Source organism: Mobula birostris, chromosome 25, assembly GCF_030028105.1.
Source record: "Mobula birostris isolate sMobBir1 chromosome 25, sMobBir1.hap1, whole genome shotgun sequence".
NCBI lineage: Eukaryota > Metazoa > Chordata > Chondrichthyes > Myliobatiformes > Myliobatidae > Mobula > Mobula birostris.
Genome location: NC_092394.1, coordinates 31,060,951 through 31,086,085, shown reverse-complemented (window position 1 = coordinate 31,086,085; position 25,135 = coordinate 31,060,951). Strand labels below are relative to the sequence as shown.

Below are 25,135 nucleotides of genomic sequence, written 5' to 3'. Positions count from 1 at the left end.
GTCATCTACGACTAAATTCAGCAGCACAGGCTATTTAGCGAGAGGGTGTTTCACATACTAGAGCATTTCATGTTAAGGCACTCATCTGGGAAAGCTGAGCTATTAATACCATGGTGGAAAGCTTTAACAAAACAGGGCATCATGGTACAAAACAGGAAGATTACAGTTCTGTAAGAAGGACTTTTCATCTTTTATCACTGCTCAAAACATGACTGGCTATAACAACATCACATCTACATTTACATTGCTACGGATTACTTTGTGTAAAGGAAGATTATTGTTATTATCATTGCTGGGGAACTGAGCCATTTTGAAAAGCAAGCTCTCGATGGGTGCAGGCCCCTGCCTGAATGTTATCATCAAAACACGAGTTAGGGGCTTATCAAGAGGAGATAGCAGCAAACTCAGCTGTCCATGGCGGGAGGGGGAGGGGGAGGGGGCGGAACAGAACATCTGCCTGAGCAAGTGTTTGTGTTGCCAGGGCTTCTCTCGGTACCATTGTGCAATGGTCCAAGCTCCAATGAAGTGGTCGGTCTGAAATAACAGGAATTGAGCCGTGCAAGTAACAGTTGTAGCCGACCTTCTAACAGACAAGGTTTTTGTTAAGGACGTTCCTCGCTAATCCACAGCAACTGCCTCTCGGGAAGCCCTCGAGTTGCTCTGCTCTGCTAGTCAACGAGCTCTTTGACAGGGGTTGTGACAGGCGTTTTTAAAGTTTGCATTGAACAAATGCTCACCTTCTTTCGAACCAAGTAATAGGCTAGATCCGTAGCCAGCATATCTGGACTCAGGGCATTCTTCATGGCAGTTTCATTAACCTTCAGTGAAAAGAAAGATCACATGCAGCTAAGCAAATGGGTTTTCCTAATACAGGCACAAAATACTCAGACAAAAATGCTTCTTGTAATTCTGTGCCAACCCTGCCACCATTGTCCAAGTTCCCTAACATTCGTGATTCATTTAAAATATCATTAGAAGGAAATCGTGCATCGCATTCGAGTTAGGTGCAGGAGTAAGCCATTCAGCACGATTCTGGCTGAACTAACTGCAAGTTCACCTCCACATTCCAGTCTGTCTGTGGAGATCGTTCACTCTCCTTGTCAAGACTTTACCAACCTCGATCTTAAAAATATTCACACAGCTTGCTACCCTCGCCCTTTGAGGAAGTGTTCCAATAACCCATGACTCCTTGAGACAAAAAAAAATCACTTGAGCTCAGTGTTAAATCAGTTCCCACTTATTTTTAAACAATGGCCTCTAATTCCAGATTCTCCCACAGGAGGAAACAAGCTCTTTAATCCGCCCTTCTAAGATCCATCAGGGTCTTATGTATTTCAGTGAATGCCCGTCTCACTATTCTAAACTCTGGGGGATATAAACCAAGAATATCCAACTTGTCCTTATAAGACTCTCTGCCCATTCCAGTTAATAGTACAGTAAACTCCTTCTGAAATACTTCTAACATAGTAACATCTTTCCTTAAGAAAAAAGGTGTCCAACACTGCATATTGTTCCCCAAATGTGGAACAACATGCCCTGTATAATTGAAGTTTATCCACCTGGCAAACGAAAACGGACATTTGGTTAGCTTTTCCAATTTCATGTTGAATCTACCTTCTAGACTTTTGTGAAGCGCGTACTAGAACACTCAGATCCCCTTTTTTCCTCAAAGTTCTGTAATCTTTCATTACTTAGATGAAGTGCTGCTTTTTTCCCCCTCAGAGACAGTAAAATTAACCCTTTGTTGCATTTTTAAAAATGGTGCCAATTATTATCACACGTTTCACAAACTAAATTATTTTCTCTTCCATAATAATAACTAAAAAAAATCAAACTTCTAAATTAACTGACTAGTCTGTGGCTCAAAGACTTCCAGATACTTGGCTCAATGGACTGTCCTTCCAGATTCCAGCTACTTGTGACATGCTGATGTTCTCACTTTGTTGGGTAGGTGAAGCGTCAAGTATCTCTACGCTTGTTTCCACCAGTGATCTTCCCAAGATGGTATTTGTTCCTCTAATAAAGGATTCCGTCCTCCATCGTGATCTGTGTTGTGGTGTGTGTTGAGCCACCTACAAGAACACATCTTGGTGACTGCCCAACTGATTACGTCCTTGCATCTTGGACCAGCTGATATTTGCTTTCCATCTTCCATGTTTGACATACAGCTGCGTGTTCATTTGAGAATTATGCAGCTGAAATGCTTGCTTGTATTGGAATAGTCTTTACAACCCTGTCACGGTGTGCCTATATCACGCCCATTTGCTGTTCCGTGTTACTTCCAAAATATAGCGGTGAAATCCTTCTGGTCTACTATGAGAAAATCCACATCCTCTTCCATGATTCTCTGAGTTCACCAACTTCAGGGAGAGTCTCTGAGCAGCTTTCCATGCAGTCCCATCATTCAACTCAAGATCTCATATTTCGAATGGCACCCCCTCAAGACTGATGATTTGCTTTGGGAGAATATTATATGTTGCCCCGGAATCAGCCGAAATGTCACTGGTTGCCCTTGCACCAAAATTTGGCATTGATGCATCTAGTGAGTCTGATTGCTCGGATATCCAGTTTGGGTCTAGGTTCATTGTACTTGATTGGTGCTCTAAATCCAGCTTGCTCTGTCCCTGCATAACTCCATCTTGTCCACGCTGTGGACTTTCAATGTCCTGTTTTCTATGCACTGTTTGGTAGAACTGATTACCCAGCCCGCACTCCATACACTCTTTCCCATGTACTGTGCATTTCTTAATCAGAGACTCACGTTGCTATCCATGGCACTTCTCTGTATTCTGCATGTTATCGTACAGGCTCCCTTCATTTGGGGATCCAACATTTCTATCCTGGTTCTGTATAGTTCTTCTGCTTAGCATGTCAGTGGACTCCTTCCTGAAGTTAACTCTTTTTCACATAGTACATAGAACATAGAAGAGTGCAGCACAGGAACAGGCTATTTGGCCTACAGTGTTGTGCTGAACCATCTAAAAAGCAAATCAAAAACACCCAAATACTAATCCATCCTACCTACACAATATCCATATCCCTCCAGCTTCCTCGCATTCATGTGCCTATCCAAACATCTCTTAAAAGCCTCTAATACATTTGCCTCTACCACCATACAGGCAGCGCATTCCAGGCATCCACCACTCTGAGTAGAAATCTTACCCCTCACATCTCCTTTGAACTTACCTCCTCTCACCTTCAATGCATGCTCTCTGGTATTAGACATTTCCACCCTGGGATTCAGATATTCCCTGTCTACTCTGTCTGTGCCTCTCATAATCTTATAAACCTCGATCAGATCTCCCCTCAGCCTCCACCGCTCCAGAGAAAACAACCCAAGCTTGCCCAGCCTCTCATGATAGCACACGCCTCCAAACCAGGCAGCATCCTGGTAAACCTCTTCTGCACCTTCTCCAAAGCCTCAACTTCCTTCTTATAGTTGGGTGACCAGATGTCAGACATCCCACCCTTCAAAAACTGATTTTAGGGAGGCAGCGCCATCAATTCGTGGGAGACTCCCAGAACTTCCGGGGGAGGTGGGATGTCTGCAATAGAGTAGCTCCTTAGCAGCTAGCCAGCTAGTTTAAATAACGTTAGCTATGCTAATGAACGAATGACACCTGTTAACCTCACCTCAACATGTCTTTTACAGTCTTAACCCACCATGGTCAATAGAAAAGTCACTGTTGCAAACAGTGCAGCGAGCAACACTGTCATTATTTTTAACCCCTATTAGGCAGGGGTACACTTTAGTGTAGTCTGGGGTGACGTACCTTTTATTTTTTTTTTGGAACACTCTGCAATGGTGCACTCTCGCTCGCGCTCTCGCTTGCTTTCTCTCTCGCGCTCTCTCTCGCTCGCTCGCGCTTGCTTCCTCGCTCGCACTCTCGCTTGCTTTCTCTCTCACGCTCTCGCTTGCTTTCTCTCGCTCGCTCACTCTCAAAAAAATTGATTTCCGTGATATTGTATATAATTTGCGGACATCAAGGAGCCACTATTCATATGCGGGAGGCTCCCGGAACTTCCCGGAGAGGTGGGATGTCTGAGATGTGACCTAATCAGAGTTTTATAAAGTATCTGTCCTTTGAATCCGTACTCTCAGATGCGGTCAATAATCTGATTTCTGATGAACAAACCTATCAGTTCTACCAAACTGCTAACAATCCATTAAAAATGTATTCAAAGCTTCCCCTACTCCTGGCTGTATGTAAAGGATCAGGAAATCAGTTGTTTCATCTCTAGGTGGGTTGCAATGTGCACCTCATACATTAAACCATTAAGACACAGGAACAGAAATAGGCCATTCAGCTCAATGAATCTGCTCTGCCATTCCACCACGGCTGATTTATTATCGGTCTTAACCCCATTCTCCCCGTAACCTTTGATGCGCTTACTGATCAAGAACTTGTCAACCTCCGCTTTAGGTATACCCAACGACATTCTCCAGCATCCCATTTGAAGATTTATGGGGATGGGACAATCTTCTCCCCTTGTGACCAGTAAGGTGCAACAACACCCTTACTTTCAAGGTGCTCTGGTCTAGCTGCCATTGCAGCTCAATATGCAGGGTAAACTTGTTCTTCCACCGTGTTTGTTCTTAAGGCAAGTTGTTTGCCTGAAAACCTAACAGCCTGGGTGTCTACTTGTCCCATCCTTCCCTTTCACAACTGCACTGCATCTGTCTGCTGTCCCTCAACGTACAGTCATATGTTAACTGAGGTAGAAAGGCTCCTGGTGTATCTCCAGTATCCCAATTCGAAACAAAATAAATTTTATAGTTGTATCAGCCAGTGTTTCTAACGCGCGGGAGGGGGGAGCTGGGGGAGACTTTAGGGTTTTCACGTTTAACTGTCATTCATTCCTTGGGGCACTTCTTTGTCTTCGTGGATGTTTGCGAAGAAAAAGAATTTCAGGATGTATATTGTATTCATTTCTCTGACATTAAATTTAACCTTTGAACCACATCTCAGTAGTCCTTTCTTTCACTTAGAAACTGGGAAACAGTCAGTATTTCAAACTAACCAACTGTACTTCATTAAATAAAAGCTTAAGTATCATGAGTTCTTGTCGAATCTTTGGTATTCTGATTCAAAACAAAATAAATTTTATAATTGTATCAGCCAGTGTTTCCAACACCACATCTCAGTATCCTTTTCTTTCACTTAGAAACAGGGAAACAGTCGGTATTTCAAATTAACCAATGTACTTCATTAAATAAAAGCTTAAGTATCATGAAGTATTCTTATTGTGGCTTTATAGAGACTAGTCGGTCACATGATATCATCTGCAGCCAATGTTACATATGCTGAACTTTTCTCAGTTCTGACTGAAGGTTGTTGACCAGAAATATATTGTTGTCTCTCCATGGATGCTAGGCAAGTGGCTGAGTTTTATACTCCTGCACGAGTCAGGAGGTATGTCATCTGCTCTTCGATTGTGGGGGATATAAGACCCCTCAGCCTTTCTTTGATAGACAATATGCAGCTCTCTCTGGCCCATAATTACATTAAAAGTGGTGGGCAGAGTATTGTCACTGACACTCGAATAGCGCTCTTGTTGAAGATGGCTATTTCCTGCCACTTGTGGAGCACACATGCTGTTCCATATGTTACCTTGTGCGTGACTGTCTCAGTCTCTGAGGAGCTTTGTGTGGAACTAAAGGATTATGAGTAGAAGGCTGTAGAATGGAGTTGAAGCATGATAGAGTGGCAGAATAGACTTGATGGGCTGAATGGCCTAATTTCTCTCCTGTATGGTCTTACAGTCTTATTATCAGCTCTCTCTGTTCATGCATAACATGTGTAAGATATACTACAGTTAACTAACATAATCTCAAATATGCAGTTTATCATTTTTCCGAAGTCCCACAAATATTTAACCAAAATCAGAATCAGGTTTATTATCACGGGCATGTGACATGAAATTCGTTAATTTAGCAGCAGCAGTTCAATGCAATACATAATATAGAAGAAAAACAAACAAAATGAAATAATAATAATAAATAAGTAAATCAATCACAGCTTCATTATATTGAATAGATTAAAAATCGTGCAAAAAACAGAAATACTATATATAAAAAAACTATATAGTAAACCAGAATTTAGAATTTAATATAAACACCTCCACATTTAGATAAGTGGCAGAAGATTAATCACAAAAGATGTTTTGTTTTAAAAAGCAATAATCTAAAATATTTTACAGATTGTTCCTTTTCATCTTTCAATGTCACAAACAACCGATCTAAAGAGCAACTTTAACTGACTAGCTACTAAATGTTCAATAACATGATTAATGTGGCAATTTACATTTTTTTTAAAGGATTAAATATTTTCTTAGGAACGAAACAAATTTTTGCAAACTCATCATCAAATATTGTTACGGGTGGCCAAGACCATGGATTAAAACTCAATGAAGTTTTGTTGTGTTGTTATGGAAATGCTAATACAGTAACTGATAAATCAGGTAGATAGGGTAGTTAAGAAAGCTTATGGGGTGTTAGCTTTCATAAGTCGAGGGATAGAGTTTAAGAGTCGCGAGGTAATGATGCAGCTCTATAGAACTCTGGTTAGGCCACACTTGGAGTACTGTGTCCAGTTCTGGTCGCCTCACTATAGGAAGGATGTGGAAGCATTGGAAAGGGTACAGAGGAGATTTACTAGGATGCTGCCTGGTTTAGAGAGTATGCATTATGATCAGAGGTTAAGGGAGCTAGGGCTTTACTCTCTGGAGAGAAGGAGGATGAGAGGAGACATGATAAGAGTTATACAAGATATTGAGAGAAATAGATAGAATGGACAGCCAGCGCCGCTTCCCCAGGGCACCACTGCTCAATACAAGAGGACATGGCTCTAAGGTGAGGGGGGGGGGGGGGAGTTCAAGGGGGATATTAGAGGAAGGTTTTTTTACTCAGAGAGTGGTTGGTGCGTGGAATGCACTGCCTGAGTCAGTGGTGGAGGTAGATACACTAGTGAAATTTAAGAGACTACTAGACAGGTATATGGAGGAATTTAAGGTGGGGGGTTATATGGGAGGCAGGGTTTAAGGGTCGGCACAACACTGTGGGCCGAAGGGCCTGTACTGTGCTGTACTGTTCTATGTAACAGAATTCCCACTGATCTTGGTCTGATGATCTCCTGGTTTGATTCTATCCTCACAGGCAGTTGGCAGTTGAAAGTTTACTGCCACCAAACAATGTCACAGTTCGAAACTAAATTTAGACCATACTGCCACACAACTTTATTTTTATTCCGATGATTAGAGGAGCAAAGTATTACCTTTAGTGTAGAGATTACGCCCATTGCCACCTGCAGAACTGCAGTTAAGGTGTCAATGCTTTCAAACAATCCTTCTTTATCTTCCTGTGTAAATGCAACAAATTGTCATCGTCAACGCCAGCAAACAATTCTGTCTTTTCTTCCGTTTCCCCCCCATTTCCACAACTTCATAAGATTCCCTCCCAAAATTATCATTTTTTGACGGATATACTGGAAAGCAGCTCCAGGGAGGAGGCAGGAATAGGGTTCTGCATAGTTCCGGCACAGATGGGCTGAATGGACTGTGTTTGCACTGGCTACTCTCCTCAGCCACATTCTCGACAGAGTAGAGATGTGAACTGTAGACAATGCATCAACTCCCATTCTGCCCTGAGCTGTGCATGGGGAAACTCCACTTGCACCCCTGGGACTTTGAAGGTGCCACAGTAACAGACTTCAAATCGAAAGTCAAGGTCGAGTTCATTGTCACCTGCACAAGTACCTGTACGCACAGGTGCAGTGAAGTACCTACCTGCAGCACAATGACAAAGCATCAGATAAGCAGCATTCACGGGGGGAAAAGAAACACAATTTAAAATGTAGGAGTATCAGATGTTTCACCTATTAATATCCAAACACTTCTACTACACTTTTTTTTCCACACGTTACATGATAGTTTAATAAATTTCACAGTAAACCCGGTGAGCTTAAAAGGAGCAAGAAATAACAAGCACCCCTGACCCTGGCTCTGGCTGCAGGTTGACCCAAGTTCCTGACCCCTGGTGTTCTATGACCCAGTGGTGGCTTCAGCCTCACAACTAGCCCACAGTCAGGAACATAGCTTATACATGGACTAATAAGTGAGTCAAACGCTGGGCTATCAGCATTTCAAAACAATCACTTGTTGTATTTTACTGCAGATGGGTTGGATGAGCAAAATCGGATGATCACCCCTTTCCATTCCAAAAATACTTGAACAACTGGCAATAATGTTGGTTACCTCTGCAGCATCAAGGTCAGAGTACTGTGAACAATAATAATTTAGTTTAAATTGCCTTTCTCCCACATAGCTATAGAATAAATCAAATCCAACACAAAGGTGAGGCCACACTCAGTCTGGAGGAGCAACAATTTATATTCCATCTGGATAACCTCCAGCCCGATGGCATGAACATCAACTTCTTGAACTTCTGGTAATGCCCCCCCCCCCTTCAAAACTCCCCATTCCTGTTCACCTCTCACATCTCCTTACCTGCCCATCACCTCCCTCTGGTGCTCCTCCCCCTTCCCTTTCTTCCACGGTCTTCTGTCCTCTATCAGATTCTTCCTTCTCCAGCCCTTTCTCTCTTTCACCTATCAACTTCCCAGCTCTGTACTTCACGACTCCCTCTCTCCTGGTTTTGCCTATCACCTGCTACCTTGTACTTCTTCCTCCTCCCTTCTTAATCTGACTTCTCCTCCTCCTTTCCAGTTCTGATGAAGGGTCTCGGCCAGAAACGTCGACTGTTTACTCTTTTCCATAGGTGCTGTCTGGCCTGCTGAGTTCCTCCAGCATCTAGTGTGTAGCATCTGCAGATTTTCTCATGTTTGGAATATTAAATAGCCCACAGTTTGGAAGGTCAGTGAAGTCAAGCAGAGGCTAATATGTCAGTCACCGTACTGGAGTCAAACTTCTTATTATAGTCTGCAAATATGATGATTGTAAATCCCCGTACACAAATAAACATCCAGGAGCAGCGTGACGTATGTCGTGCCCCTCATGGTGACCATCTTCCCTCTAAGTAAACACAGTGATATGTCCATTATCAAATCTTACTACTGGGCTCAACTCAATTAATTAGCATGGCTAATTTATAGGGCTGCCTTTATAATCCTCATATGTGCATGGTTTTTTTTCCTTTTCACTAGAATTCAGTTAAAACACAATTGTGGCATGTCCAAAAGAGCTCGCCTGAAATCAGGGCAGTGAAGTATTTATGAACCTTATGATAAATCGATTTATCGGGTCACTGACCACATCTCTGAATATTCACGCTTTTTGCCTTCCAATAGATGGCTTTTGACTGGTTGTGTCAGTAAAAGCAGCAGCGACGTTGCACACAGCACACTCCCATAAGCAGGAACTAGACAAAGTACAGGTTAATCTTGACACGCTAGGTTTGGGGTATTAGTGGACACTTTACTGCCAACAGTCATAGTGTGAGTCTCATGTCTTTAGGTTAGTAAAATGGTTAAGATATTATTAAAAGTTATTGAAATTATTTTGTAAGTCTCCTGGTGGGCAATTCAGCCACACAGCACAGTCTCTTCAGCAGCATGTAAAGAAATGTAGTTGTGATCACTTCAGTCATATTGCACCACTCGGGAAGTTCAAACTCGAGCTTCCAGTTCTAACTAATTAGTCTGGAGAATTGCCTGGAGACTAACGGACCTGAGGGTGGTACGGTAGAGTAGTGGTTCGCACAGCATTTACAGTACAGGTGACCCGGGTTTAATTCCCACCGCTGCCTGCAAAGTGTTTGTAAGTTCTCACCGTGACCGCATTAAGTTTCCTCCGCGTGTTCCAGTTTCCTCCCACAGTCCAAAGACGTACCAGTTGGTAGGTTCATTGGTCATTGTAAATCGTCCCACGGTTAGGTCGGGATTAAATCGGGAGATCGAAGGGCCGGAAGGACCCACTGCACACTGCACCTCAATAAATAAATAAATTCTATCCTGGGAAGAGTCCACTGCTGGTCATTAGTGGAATAATCAGGTTTTTAATCACAGGTTGGCAGCACGGTAGTGTGATGTGGCGGTGACCTGGGTTCAATGTAAGGAGTTTCTGTACATTTTCCTCGTGACCTCCGGGTGCTCTGCTTTCCTCCCACGTTCCAAGGACATACAGATTAGTTAGTCAACTGTGGCATGGTGACACTTGCAGTCTGCCCCCAGCACATCCTTGGACTCTGTTGGTTATTGACGTAAACAATACATTTCCCTCTGTGTTTCAACGTTTTGGCCCACATGTGACAAGTACTGTTCATCTTTCACTCCAAGCTAGGACCCCACTCAGTTTCATTCCATTATTTGACCCACTCCTTCAGGAACCCGACCCACATACGACATGGGTCCAATCCGACACTGACCCAACCTGCCCCACTGCTCGGCCAGGACCTAGGACTGCTGAATTTCCAGGCTGCTTCCTTTTTTTTTCCAAACAAAACAGAAAACCAAAAAAAAACTTGAACTTTCAAAACTTCACCGCTGAAGGACAGCAAGACACACGTCGGCAAACCAGCACCATCTACCTGCAAATCCTTATTGTATGTGCTTGGCAGTCCCTTCAATGTCATTAAAAATCCAGAGCACTGTAAAAGGGAAGAAGAAAATATTTTAATTAAAGACTTATTAGAAAACAATTCGTACAATGTCATGTATCTTTTGGCACTTTAGAACATAAAAAACAAAGAAATAGGAGCAAGAATAGGCCAGTTGTCCTCTCATGATTGTTCTGCTATTCAGTAGGCTCATCGGTAAGCTTTTAGTTCAACACCACTTTACAGTACCAAACCTATACTCATTCATTCCCTTAATATCCAAACAATCCATCAGTTACTATCTTCAATAGACAAAGAGACTGAACTCCTTCTTGGTTACAGAATTCTACAGATTAATTACCCTCTGGGTAAAAGGTTTTGTTTTATCTTAGCCCTTATTACAAGCCTGTGATTCTAGATACAACAACCGGGGAAACATCATCACTGCATCCATCCTATAGCATTGCAATGGGATCATCTTTCAGCCCTTTTAACACAAAACCTTTAAAGGTGACAGCCCCACTATCTATTAACTTAAAAAATTCCTTACTAATTCCTTTTCTCTTTGTAATTTATTTTTTATTGAATTTCAACATCAAACAAACATTTCCATAAGATGTATTTCATATATATCATATAATCATATTTGTCACAAATCTCCACATAATATTTATCTGAGGTATACACTTATAGAAAGGAGAGGAAAGAAAGAAAAATCGAAAGAAGAAAACTATGTACAAGTAGGGAGTGATTTTTTTTTACAACATATTCATTGACTTGTGAGAATAAAATCAGGCCTATGAGGTGTTATGTAGTTAAACCATTTTTTCCAGTATGAATCAAATTGTTCCCACTTGTGATTAACAGATGCTGTTATCTTCTCCATTTGTAAATGTCCATTGTAACTTCCATCCATACATTTAAAGTTGGGCTCTCCTGTAATAACCATTTCCTGGTAAGGGTCTTTATTTACCAGCCACCAGCAGACCATTCATTAAATATTTATCTCTTTTCAACCATTCTTGAGGTATATACCCAAAATATATGGTCTTACTTTCTAAGGGTATTTCACATTTAAAGATGTCTTGTAGGGCATTGTGTATCCCACTCTAATAGTCTTTGATAACGGGGCAATCCCAGAAAATATGATAATGGTTTGCATTTTGATTTCCACAATTTCTCCAGCAAGCAGGGGAGTTACTATTATAATAGGATTTCTGAGAGGGTGTAATAAAATATCTTATCAAGTTTTTCCACCCGAACTCCCTCCATTTCTGTGAACTGGTACACTTCCATTGATACCTGCATATTATTGTCCATTCTTCCTCAGATATTATTATCTCTCCCTCCTTCTCCTATTTTGTTTTAATGTATGAAGTCAAATGTGTTTTAAGATTTGACAAACCCTTATGCACGCTTGAAATGATTCTACTACCGCTGTCTGAATTATATTCCTTACTAATTCTTAATGATGGAAATTTATATTAACCTGTGTAACAAAAAAAAATTTGTGTAACTAAAAACCAAAGTATGTAGAATAAGATAATACTTTTACAAAAGAACAGAAAATTGTGCAACAGCGATTTTACTTCTCTTTCTCTCACGCATACACACACACACGGGCATGGAAATGGGAGCCCTTGTCCACTACATCACTTTCCGCCCTCACATATATCCTCCCCTTGACCCGTTCACCTGCAGTCCTGTCTGTCCCTGAATTCCTTGTTTCCTCCCTTCCTTCCCGTCAGCCTTTACACCCTCTTCCTTCCCCTCCACAGTTGACCATGTTACGAGCCATCATCTTGTCTCCAGCTCCTGATTCTAACTGGCTGCATCACCACCTGGTATGGAATCTCCAAAGCACACGATTGGAAGAGGCCGCTGGAAGTTGTAGTCTCGACCAGCTCCATCTCGGGCACAGCTCCTAGAATGAACATTCCTGTACTGTTTCAATGACTTAGAGGTTTGACGTTTTATATTCTTTTATTTTTGCTGTTTGCATGATTTGTTCTTTTTTTTTTTTGCATGTTGGATGTTTGATGTTTCCTTTGAACGGGTTCCTTGGTGTTGTATACTGCATGCATACTTTGACAATAAATGTACCTTTGACACTTTGAAACTCTTCTCACTATCAAGAACATCCCTTCCTACTATCAAGACATCTTTAGTGCTTCAAGAAGGCAGCGTCCATCACCAAGGATACTATCAACCAGGGCATGCCCTCTTCTCATTGCTGTCATCAGGGAGGAGATACAGGAGCCTGAAGACCACACATGGTACATAGGGTACCAGGTACCCTATGGTAATATGTATTCACAATGAGCTAGGAACAGCTTCTTCTCCACCATCAGATTTCTGAAAGGTCCATGAACCCATTAATAATATCTTGCTATTCCAATTTGTTTTACACTATAATTTATTTTGTAATCTTCAGTGATCTTTATGTCATTACACTGTACTGCTGCCACTAAACAATAAATCTCATGTCATATAAAACCATGACATAAGAGCAGAATTAGGCTATTTAGCCCATCGAGTCTGCTCTGCCACTCCATCATGGCTGATTTATTATCCCTCTCAACCCCATTCTCTTGCCTTCTCCCCATAACCTTTGACATCCTGACTGATCAAGAAGCTATCAACCTCTCCTTTAAATGTACTCAATGACTTGACCTCCACATCTGTCTGTGGTAATTAATTCCACAGACCTGCCATCCTCCAGCTAAAGAAATTCTTGCTCGGCTGTGTTCTAAATGGGCACCCTTCTATTCTGAGGCTGTGCACTCGGTCTTAGGCTCACCCACTATAGGAAACATCCTCTCCACATCCATTCTCTCTGGGCCTTTTAATATTTGATGTGTGTCAATGAGATACCCACCTCGTTCTTCTAAACTCCAGTACAGGCCCAGAGCCATCAAATGCTCCTCATACGTTAACCCTTGCATTTCTGGAATAATTCTTGTGAATCTCCTCTGGGCTCAATCCAATGCCCCCAAATGTTTTCTTAGATAAGGGGCCTAAAACTACTCACAATACTCCAAATGTGGTCTGACCAATGTATTACATCCTTGCTCTTAAATTCCGGTCTTCTGGAAATGAATTCTAACATTGCATTTGTCTTCCTTACCACCGACTCAACCTGTAAATCAACCTTTAGGGAATCCTGCACAAGGACTCCCAAGTCCCTTTGCACTTCTGAGTTTTGAATTTTTTCCCCATTTAGAAAATAGACTGAACTCCTATTCCTTCTACCGAAGTGCATGATCATACACTTGCCTACACCATATTCTATCTGCCACTTCTTCATCCATTCCCCCAATCTGTCTAAATCCTTCTGCGGACTACCTGCCCTTCACCCATCTTTGTATAATCCACAAAGTTGGCCACAAAGTGATCAATTTCATCATATAAGTTCTGATTCTGAAGAATCTTGCAATAAACAAAATAAGATACTTGGGGAAACACTGGAACTTGATCATGGACAAGGATAGATCTGGTCCTAGGGTTGAGGTTCTTAACTGGAAGAAGGCCAGATTTGAAGAAATGAGAAAGGATCTAAAAAGCGTGGACTGGGACAGGTTGTTCTCTGGCATGGATGTGATCGGTAGGTGGGAAGCCTTCAAAGCAGAAATTTTGAGAGTGCAGAATTTGTATGTTCCTGTCAGGATTAAAGGCAAGGTGAATAGGAATAAGGAACCTTGGTTCTCAAGGAATATTGCAACTCTGATAAAGAAGAAGAGGGAGTTGTATGACATGTATAGGAAGCAGGGAGTAAATAAGGTGTTTGAGGAGTATAAGAAGTGCAAGAAAATACTTAAGAAAGAAATCAGGAGGGCTAAAAGAAGACATGAGGTTGCCTTGGCAGTCAAAGTGAAGGATAATCCAAAGAGCTTTTACAGGTATATTAAGAGCAAAAGGATTGTAAGGGATAAAATTGGTCCTCTTGAAGATCAGAGTGGTCGGTTATGTGCAGAACCAAAGGAAATGGGGGAGATCTTAAATAGGTTTTTTGCATCTGTGTTTACTAAGGAAACTGGCATGAAGTCTATGGAATTAAGGGAAACAAGTAGTGAGATTATGGAAACTGTACAGATCGAAAAGGAGGAGGTTCTTGCTGTCTTGAGGAAAATTAAAGTGGATAGATCCCCGGGACCTGACAGGGTGTTCCCTCGGACCTTGAAGGAGACTAGTGTTGAAATTGCAGGGGCCCTGGCAGAAATATTTAAAATGTCGCTGTCTACAGGTGAGGTGCCGGAGGATTGGAGAGCGGCTCATGTTGTTCCGTTGTTTAAAAAAGGATCGAAAAGTAATCCGGGAAATTATAGGCTGGTAAGTTTAACGTCGGTAGGAGGTAAGTTATTGGAGGGAGTACTAAGAGACAGAATCTACAAGCATTTGGATAGACTGGGACTTATTAGGGAGAGTCAACATGGCTTTGTGCGCGGTAGGTCATGTTTGACCAATCTGTTGGAGTTTTTCGAGGAGGTTACCAGGAAAGTGGATGAAGGGAAGGCAGTGGATATTGTCTACATGGACTTCAGTAAGGCCTTTGACAAGGTCCTGCATGGGAGGTTAGTTAGGAAAATTCAGTCGCTAGGTATACATGGAGAGGTGGTAAATTGGATTAGACATTGGCTCGATGGAAGAAGCCAGAGAGTGGTGGTAGAGAATTGCTTCTCTGAGTGGAGGCCTGTGACTAGTGGTGTGCCACAGGGATCAGTGCTGGGTCCATTGTTATTTGTCATCTGTATCAACCATCTGGATGATAATGTGGTAAATTGGATCAGCAAGTTTGCTGATGATACAAAGATTGGAGGTGTAGTAGACAGTGAGGAAGGTTTTCAGAGCCTGCAGAGGGACTTGGACCAGCTGGAAAAATGGGCTAAAAAATGGCAGATGGAGTTTAATACTGACAAGTGTGAGGTATTGCACGTTGGAAGGACAAACCAACGTAGAACATACAGGGTTAATGGTAAGGCACTGAGGAGTGCAGTGGAACAGAGGGATCTGGGAATACAGATACAAAATTCCCTAAAAGTGGCATCACAGGTAGATAGGGTCGTAAAGAGAGCTTTTGGTACATTGGTCTTTATTAATCAAAGTATTGAGTATAAGAGCTGGAATGTTATGATGAGGTTGTATAAGGCATTGGTGAGGCTGAATCTGGAGTATTGTGTTCAGTTATGGTCACCAAATTACAGGAAGGATATAAATAAGGCTGAAGGAGTGCAGAGAAGGTTTACAAGGATGTTGCTGGGACTTGAGAAACTCAGTTACAGAGAAAGGTTGAATAGGTTGGGACTTTATTCCCTGGAGCGTAGAAGAATGAGGGGAGATTTGATAGAGGTATATAAAATTATGATGGGTATAGATAGAGTGAATGCAAGCAGGCTTTTTCCACTGAGGCAAGGGGAGAAAAAAACCAGAGGACATGGGTTTAGGGTGAGGGGGGAAAAGTTTAAAGGGAACATTAGGGGGGGGCTTCTTCACACAGAGAGTGGTGGGAGTATGGAATGAGCTGCCAGATGAGGAGGTAAATGCGGGTTCTTTTTTAACATTTAAGAATAAATTGGACAGATACATGGATGGGAGGTGTATGGAGGGATATGGTCCTTGTGCAGGTCAGTGGTACTAGGCAGAAAATGGTTCGGCACAGCCAAGAAGGGCCAAAAGGCCTATTTCTGTGCTGTAGTTTCTATGGTTTCGATGGAAGCGAGGGCCTCAGGGAATCTTTGTTTCAGCAAAAAGAGCAGAGAGAATCGGGGGAAAAAGTTATTTCCATCCCATCCAAACAGAAAGGATCAGGAAACTGCAAACTACTGAGGCAGCTTCACTTTCCTTTGTGAATAATTCTCACTTACACATGAGCGAGTGCGTATCCAAGCGCTTATAAGGAAGGCTGAGACAACTGTATTGAATCAGGAATATGAGAGATAGAGATAGAGATAGAGAGAGATATTGAACACTCCCAGGGAATTCTGGCATAACACATTAATCTCCCCTTTTGCAATTCATTGTGGGACTCGTCAAGGCTGCCTCTTTCTCCATTTTTGTTTGCAGTTATCAATGAGCCACTGGCTGTTAGCATCAGGTAGGACCCTTTGATATCTCCCATTGATATGCATGGACATAAACATCACCTTTCGTTATACGCTGACAATGTCCTTTTATATATCTCCAGCCCACAAACATCAATACCTGCCCTTCTGACTCTAATTAATAATTTTGACAGTTTCTCAGGCTTCTCTGTTAATTGGGATAAGAGTGAACTAATGCCAGTCACTGCAGTGGTTAATACAGCATATTTACAGTCCATTCCCTTTAAAGTAACTTACGATAATTTTTCCTATCTTGGTGTGACTATTACAAAAAAAAAGATGATCTTTTGCAAGTGAATTGGTGAAACAAAGTTGAGCAGGTTAAACGCAATATTGACTTTTGGAAAACTCTTCCAATTTCTTTGGTGGGGAGGATTAACGCGATCAAGATTATTGTACTGTCACGATTTCTTCATCTTTTCCAGTCAATTCCATGTCTTATTCCTCTGTCATATTTTAAGCAATTGGATTCTTTTATTATACCCTTCATTTGGAATTATAAAGCCATTAGAATTACTGAAAAAACACTTGTCAAAGCCCAAGGAAGCAGGTGGTTTTGCCCTACCGAATGTTAAAATGTATTACTGGGCTGCCCACCTCTCCATTCTTGCATAGTGGAAAAAAGGCCCACCTTGTACCTCAGACTCGTGCCCAGCATGGTTACTCATAGAGCGAATGCTTTGTAAGAAGACTTCCTTACCAGCTCTCCTTAATAGCCCCACTGCAGTTAATAAGCCACATTTTAGTAACAGCTTCGTGGTCGGCAGCACTATAAGAACTTGGAAGCAGATTCAACTACACATTAAGGCCCCAAAAACTTATAATGACACTCTGATCTGTGACAATCATTCCTTTTTGCCTGGCCTGAATGATACTGCTTTTTCCACTTGGAACCTTCTAATTTCTCGGTTAATTTTTCAGATTAGTTTCATTCGCGTGATTTTAAGGGAGGGCGTGGCTCAGATATGCAGGGTGAGCTGAGCTGTCACACAATATCCTTACCCGCCCAAACACACGGCCAGCTTTGCTTCGAATCAGCTCCAAACTGTCGGCATTCTTCTTCTGGGGCATCAGGCTGCTCCCTGTGCTGGAAGAACAAGGAAACTCACTGTGTTGTCCATCACTCAAATAGTAGGTGCCCTGCTGCATACCGCCCACCCCATCTCACACAGACACAGACACACAGATATCTCTGAGACTTGCACAATACAGGCACACACACACACACACACACACACATCAGAGACTTCTCACATTCATGCCCATACCCCACCATGCATGCACACATCTCTCAGCCAAATCCATGGCAATATGGCAGAATCAGCAGCTTGTTCCTGCTTGAGGAATCAGCTCGCCAAGGTCCCTGCATTCCAAAGCAACTCCTTGGCATGATAATTGTGGAATCTCAGCCTGCCGACATATCAATTCCCTCACTTCAAGAAGCTTGACTAAAATTACCTATTTCAGTACGCTTCATGTTCAGTGAAAGACCAAGAAAGCAGAAATATAAATGACTTTCAAATGCAAATGTCAAATGAAGAACCGGAGTGCCTGTTCATAGTAACTCGGCAATATTGTACCCATCTTCAACAAGCTGCCCATGAGAGAACAGCAGTAGATTACCAGGCCCCTCAACCCTGCCCTGCCATTCAATATGATGGCGGCAGAGCTACACCGGCTTCAACCCTTCTGTCCCAGTTCCCCATAGCCCTCAATTCCTTGATTTCTCAAATATTCATCTCTCATGATCTGGTCTGCACCATCCCCATAGGGCAAAGAATTCTAGAGGTTCACAGCCCAGTGAGAGAAGGAATTGCGAGACGTATCAGTTTTAAATGACTCTTTACTTGCAGCCTTATCCCCTTGTATGGTAACTTGCCCACCAATGGGAACCTCTCAATATTTACCATGAATCTTTACCATGCGTCTTCGGAAACAGCTCTATTTCCATCTCTAATATCTCTATTTTTCCCTTTCAGGGTTCTTTTGAAGACCCTGAACTGGAGTTACACGCTGACTTTGGTTCTTTGCAGCAATGGGACCTGCTCTCGGGGTTCACAACTGGCCGTTATCTGACATGCCAAGGGTGTGGCCCAAGAGTTCGGCTCGTCCTTGGAGGCCTACGGTCTTGGGGCTCTGGTGACGGGCGGATCGAAGGTCGGTGTCCCGACAGTCCGGTGTGTCGTGGGAGCTGGAAGATCTTTGGCTGTGTGCCCAGAGACCTGAGATCTTTGGGCACAGATGCAACGGACTTTTAATATCGTAAACCAGCAAGTTGTTTGTTATGTCTCCCTTCTCGCTGTGAAATAGGGACACCTCTTTCTCCCTTATTAGGGAGAGAGAGAGCCTGTGGTATGTCGAACTACCGGGTGAACAAATAGTCTTCGGAGTACTGCAAGTCTGTGTCTTTGCTGATGCTTTGCTGCACGCTTGAGTGCTCAGTGACTGGTGCTGACACTTTTTTTTGGTGGTGGGGGGAGGGGGGATCGATGCTCGCTGCTGCTTATGCGCGGGAGGGAGGGGAGCGGGGGGGACTTTGGGGTTCTAACATTTAACTGTCGTTTATTCTTTGGGGTACTCCTCTGTTTTTGTGTATGGTTGTGAAGAAAAAGCATTTCAGGATGTATATTGTATACATTTCTCTGACATTAACTGCACCTTTGAAACCTTTGAAAATAAAAAATACACACTGTAGATGCAGGAAATCTAAAATTTGAAAAAACTACTCTGTCAAGACCCTTTAGGGTCATACATGCTTAAATAAGATCACCCCTCATACTACTAAGCTGCAAGGAATATAGATTGGCACTATCCAATGTCCTTTAAAAGGACACTCTCTCATCTCAGGAGTTAGCCTGGTAACTTTCCTTTGGACAGCTTCCAATGCTCTCACGACCTTTTTTAAATAAGGAGATCTAAAGTCTGTGCAGTATTCCAGGTGTGGACTCAGTACCACCCTGTACAGCTATTATGAAAGCTCCCTATTCTTAAACTCCAACCCCTTCATAATAAAGGCCCAAATATTGTCTGCCTTCTTACCTGTCACACCTGCTAAGTTTTTGTGATTAATGGACTCAAAGCACCTTCATGAGTGAACTTCACTCATTTTCAGTCGCTCTCCATGTGGATAATAATCCAGTTTTCAATTCCTCTTACCCAAGTGCATTGCCCGACACTCCCCCACATTAAATACCACTTGTTAGATTTTCAACCAGTCACTCAGTCTACGTATATCTCACTGCAGAATCACAATGTCCTCACCAGAACATGTCCTTCTACCTGGAGAGCAGACAGTCTAAAGGCCGAACAGAATTCCAAGCCATGATCTACCCATTCAATGAAGTGACTGGCAGAACATGCATTAACTAAACATTTACAAGAGTGGGATCTTTCCAAACACCTCTTCTGATGATAAAAGTCCATGGTGAGACTGTCAGCCATTTTCCAGTTCTTGGAGATGCCTCTCAGCAAAACCAACCAGGTATCAAAGATGAAATTCACCAATTCCTCCTGTGAACCAGTGTTTGGATGATTGAAGGGGGCGGGGGGAGTGTTTGAAGGCTAAGGGTTTAAAACGAATGAAAAACTCAAAGCCTACCACCCAGCCATGAAGGCTTCCCCCTTACTTATTGTCTGGCAACTTCTTCTCCTCCCCCACCATCCACCTTCTTATTCAGGCCTCTACCACCTTCACTTCCAGTCCCGATGAAGGGTCTCAGCCTAAAACCTCAACCCATAGATGCGGCCAATTTTATGCGTGTTGCTCAAGATTTCCAGCGTCTGCAGAATCTCTTGCCGGCCATGAAGTCTATTCTCCTGCATATGGACCAGTGCTGGAGAGATACTACCCACACCACCTCAGCAGAATCCTCCAAACCCACCTTCACAGACCAATGTCCCAGTACTAAGGTTCCAGTTACATTTTTCCCAGCTTAGATGGGTTGGTTAAATTGCTTGCATGTCTGAAACTAGGTCCCTGAGACAGGCATTCTATTCTAAGTTCCCTCAAGAAAAATATTTACTTGGAAAGGGTTCTAGGACATGCTCAGTGTCTGCATCGTCACCAGCTTGTGGGATCCCTGATACATGATCAACCAGAGCAGAGAAAGAGCATCGCGAAGTCCATTTGCTGGCACCATAAGGAAGGTAACTGCAGAGGGTGCAAGAAACTCCCATCTCGCAAACTAACCCCTTCCTATCACCTCTCTCCCCATACCAAGCATCTCTTGCTCCACCAGTTCAACATTAGCTTCATCAGCCAAATCATATTCCATAGGACCACAGTGAAAATGAGTCACGTTCAATCCCAACAGACTGTGTAAGAAAGAGAACTCAAGTTTTCCTTACCAAAAGTCATTGGAACAGACAGAGGCCTTTTGGTGCCGAGCCTATTGTGTCATTCAGTAAAATCGTGACTGAATTGTAATCTCACCCCCCCATACCTGCCCTTTCCTCTTATCAATCACAGATTAGTTATTAACGACTGGCCTAGATTCAATTACAACTTCCAAACCTCTGTCAATCCTAACACAAACTAACAACTTTTCTGATGTGGGCTACTGATATATAATTTTTTTTTCAAAAAGTTAACTCCCACTGCTCTTCTACGACCATCTTAGAGCTAAAGTGACATTTCATCTCCTGCGGAAAGAAAACTACCTCACAGGCACATGAACTTCTGCACACAGTCAGTAAACCTCAGAGCAATCACAGGGATCATACTAATGAAACAGGATATTTATTCGCAAAGGTTAGGAACAAAAAGGCACTGAAAACTCTTCATCCTGAATGATTCGTCAGAATTGTTCAGTTCTGGCTCTCAGACTGCTGCTTGTGGAGGTGGTTTGAGATGCAGGTTTCCTCCACTAAATCTCGCCGTTTACTGATCTCAGCTGCAAACTACGCCTCCCACCAAACTCAGAAAATGTACGCGGTTAATTCACGATAAAACACACTTCACCCAAACAAATAATATACTGACTTTGCGGCTACATAATGAAAGAATAGTTAAGTCACTGATTATTGACTTACCTGTAGGCATCGGACAGTGTTATAAATCCAAATTCTTTTGTGCTGTAAATGATTAGGTCCTCAGACATCTTACTAAGATGGATTTGGCACAAGGAGCACCAGAACAGAATCTCAGCTTGAAAGAAAACAAATATTTGTTAAGGGCATGAACGAATGTAATGGCTCTTCGCACACTAAAACACTCTGCTGGATTTTAATTATAGCACTACAGTTTTGAGACCTTCTGCTCTCTAATTATGGGAAAACAGAGAAAACGGAGGGGCAAACAACAGGAACTCTGCCGATGCTGGAATTTCAAGCAACACACATCAAAGTTGCTGGTGAACGCAGCAGGCCAGGCAGCATCTCTAGGAAGAGGCGCAGTCGACGTTTCAGGCCGAGACCCTTCGTCAGGACTCGGGAGGATGGGAGTTTTAGGTGACTATTCATTGTGACAGTGTGAGGATATTAGGGTCCAATGAGGTTAACTGTTGAAATTTATCCTAAGCATGATTCTATTAACCATTTGAATTATAAATTGAAATCACAATAACTGATTTTGTAAATACTTTCAAAGCCAGTTCCTTGTTACCAATTCTCATAAGGGAATTGGTTCCACAGCACCCACTCTCACCACCAGGAAAATGGTTCTACTGACACCAACTGCCAGTGGAAATGATTCTGTATCTCATTTGTTACCTGGAGGTGCCTTTCAACATTTACTTAGGGAGTAGGAAAAATGTGAAACTCACTCTGTGGAGAGTGACTGAGGTGAAAAGTGCAGACTGAGGGTGATGTGGCAGAGTGGTTTGAACCTGAAGGCGGCAAAAGGGCCCCGGTGGTTGGGGAAAGATATGGAAGAGAGGGAAGACTATTGCGTGAGCCATAAACACTGGCACGGACAGCAGCTGCATGATTTATGGGGATTTTTGTTCAATGTTACATGTAATTTTAAACAAGTGTCAGGTACTATCATTGCTAGAAAACTGAAAGGGTGGAAAATCAGAAAGTTGGGTAGTTTTGATGAAGGAACAAGGATGCAACTTGACCTGCTATGGATTATTGATTATCAAGTAACTCCAGAGTTTTTGCCTGCACTATCCAAATTGGAAGTTCATTTGATTCAATGATAATTTGGTTTAAGGATGATCATCTGTTCAAGCTTACTAATTTTAACCCATCGCTGCCCTATGGTTTAGGTTGAAGATTCACCTTTGGTCTGTATTCTTCCAACTTACCCCTGAGATACGCTCACTTTCTTTCCTTCTCATACGAGCTTCCAAGGAACTTTGCTTTCCCTTTGCACGACCAACCTTGCTTCTCCCTTTGTTTATCTTTCAGAAACATAACCTCATAATGTTGCTTGATTTTATGTTACCATCCCTTCCTCAGACAGAAGCCACATTCTCATGCCAGTCCACAACAGACACAACCTTTACGTATCATTCTTGCTCCTTGAATCAGCAACGTTTATTGGAATGCTCCCTACAAACATTCTATTTAATATTTCAAGCAGTCTTTTCGCTTAATGTTTATTTTTGCAGCAGAATCTTTGAAATATCATCATTAATACCCATTCATCGCCCTGAATATGCCTCTGAATGCTTTCTTTGTTATTGCGATCCAGCTAATCCATGGAAGTGGTCACAATATGACTTGGTCCTTATTGTACCCAGTCCCCCTTTTAGACAGATTATTACTTGGTCCAAAATGATGCTCATTTAAAGTTTTTGCCCGTCATCTGCAATCTTAGGCAAAACCCCTCCGATCCAATCCTATTCTTGTTAGTAACATCCAGCGGCAAAGCAATATTACTAACAGTACCAGTTGATTTAGGTTTGTCCTTGAAAGGTACACCACACAGAGGTACATATTGAAGAATGGAATACTTTAATACAACATCAGTAATGAAGAAACTTCAAAATAGTCAAACGTTCTAATAACAAGGAATAAGCAAAAAAGACTGAAAGAAAGATGGTAAGACGGATGAAGTGTGTTTTAAGGAGCTTCTTAAGAAAGTAAGAAGTAGCGAGGACAGGAAAAAGTGTGGAGTAAATTCCAGAGTCTCCAGTTGTGTCTGAAAGTAGAACATCCTTTGGTAGAACCAGAATTGGAGGCTGGTGAAGCTTCTACACCTGGGGGCAGTGGGGGGGGGGGTATGGTTAGAGAATCAGGGAGGGTGGAGGTCACAGTGATATTTGGAGGGACCAGACTTTTGAAGGTTAAAATTAAGTGGGTGTACACTGAACAGATACTACAATTATAAAACCTGTGTTTGCTCTAGAGATAGTTTATTTTGCGAAATAAATAGTACTTGCCAACAAAGTCTCTCTCACAGGTCGCATCCATGCTGTTCAAACTAATCGCATCAAACTGCAGCTCTGAAAGTCAAACAAGCAATTCAACAGTCAGTGTAAGACAAATTGCTTCTTGACAGGTTTTTCAAAAAAAAATCCCCATTTTAAGAAACTTCGAGTTATAGCGAAGTTACATTGAAGGATTTGTTCTGAGGTTAATATAAATTAACTAGGTTTCTTTCAAAACAGAATCAGAAAGATTTCATTCTTTTCTGACACCATGACCAAGTTACAGCTGATGGTTTTTAAATCTACTCCAGAATTTAAAATCTGAATTATTATTAAAGTGGTACTGTCGCTCTTAGCAAGATTCGGACCGCAATTTAGAAATTCTAACTAATTCGACTGTTGCAAAATAAAAGACAAATTAGACTGTAAGACCAAAGAATGTAGAAGTAGGATTAGGTCATTCAGCACATCGAGCCTGCTTTGCCATTTAGTCATTTATTATTCTTCTCAACACCATCTTCTTGCCTCCTCCCTATGACCTTTGACACCCTTACTAATCTCCGCTTTCTGTGTCGTTGAATTCCACAGATTCGCCAACCCCTGGCTAAAGCAATTCTTCCTCATCTCTGTTCTAAAGGGATGTCCCATTCTGATGCGTACTCTCTGGTCCTAGATTCCACCCCCCCCCCCCCGCAATTATAGGAAACATCCTCTCCACATCCACACTATCTCGGCCTTTCGTTATTCAAAAAAAATGTGCAGATGCTGGAAATCCAAGCAAGACACACAGAATGCTGGAGGAACTCAGCAGGCCAGGCAGCATCTATGGAAAAGAGTAGACAGTCGATGTTTTGGGCCGAGATCCGTCATCAGTACTGAAAACTTTTCATCAGTCCTGATGTAGGGTCTCGGCCCGAAACGTCAACTGTCTTCTCTTTTCCGTAGATGCTGCCTGGACCTTTAATATTCGACAGATTTCAAATGAGGTCCTCCTCATTCTTCTAATTCCAGTGAATACAGGCCTAGAGCCATCAAATGCTCCTTATACGTAAACCCTTTCATTCCCAGGATAATTCTCATGGACCTCTGGATGCTCTCCAATACCAGAACATCCTTTCTCAGATAAGAGGCCTGTGTACTCAAACAGCCTGCTAGATTCAGCTCAAACC

General features: G+C 42.3%; 1 protein-coding gene across 3 annotated transcripts in view; it reads right to left on the bottom strand.

The window, feature by feature from the left end:
- The window catches only part of asl (argininosuccinate lyase), a 55,770-nt gene that overhangs the window by 4,950 nt on the left and 25,685 nt on the right, over positions 1-25,135 (bottom strand). For all 3 annotated transcript variants that reach the window (XM_072243641.1, XM_072243642.1, XM_072243643.1), the window contains 6 exons: positions 23,979-24,041; positions 21,682-21,796; positions 17,653-17,737; positions 10,544-10,603; positions 7,275-7,358; positions 738-818 (listed from right to left, as the gene is read on the bottom strand). In XM_072243641.1, coding sequence (XP_072099742.1) covers positions 738-818; positions 7,275-7,358; positions 10,544-10,603; positions 17,653-17,737; positions 21,682-21,796; positions 23,979-24,041 — 488 coding nt within the window. The remainder of the gene's footprint in view (positions 1-737; positions 819-7,274; positions 7,359-10,543; positions 10,604-17,652; positions 17,738-21,681; positions 21,797-23,978; positions 24,042-25,135) is intronic.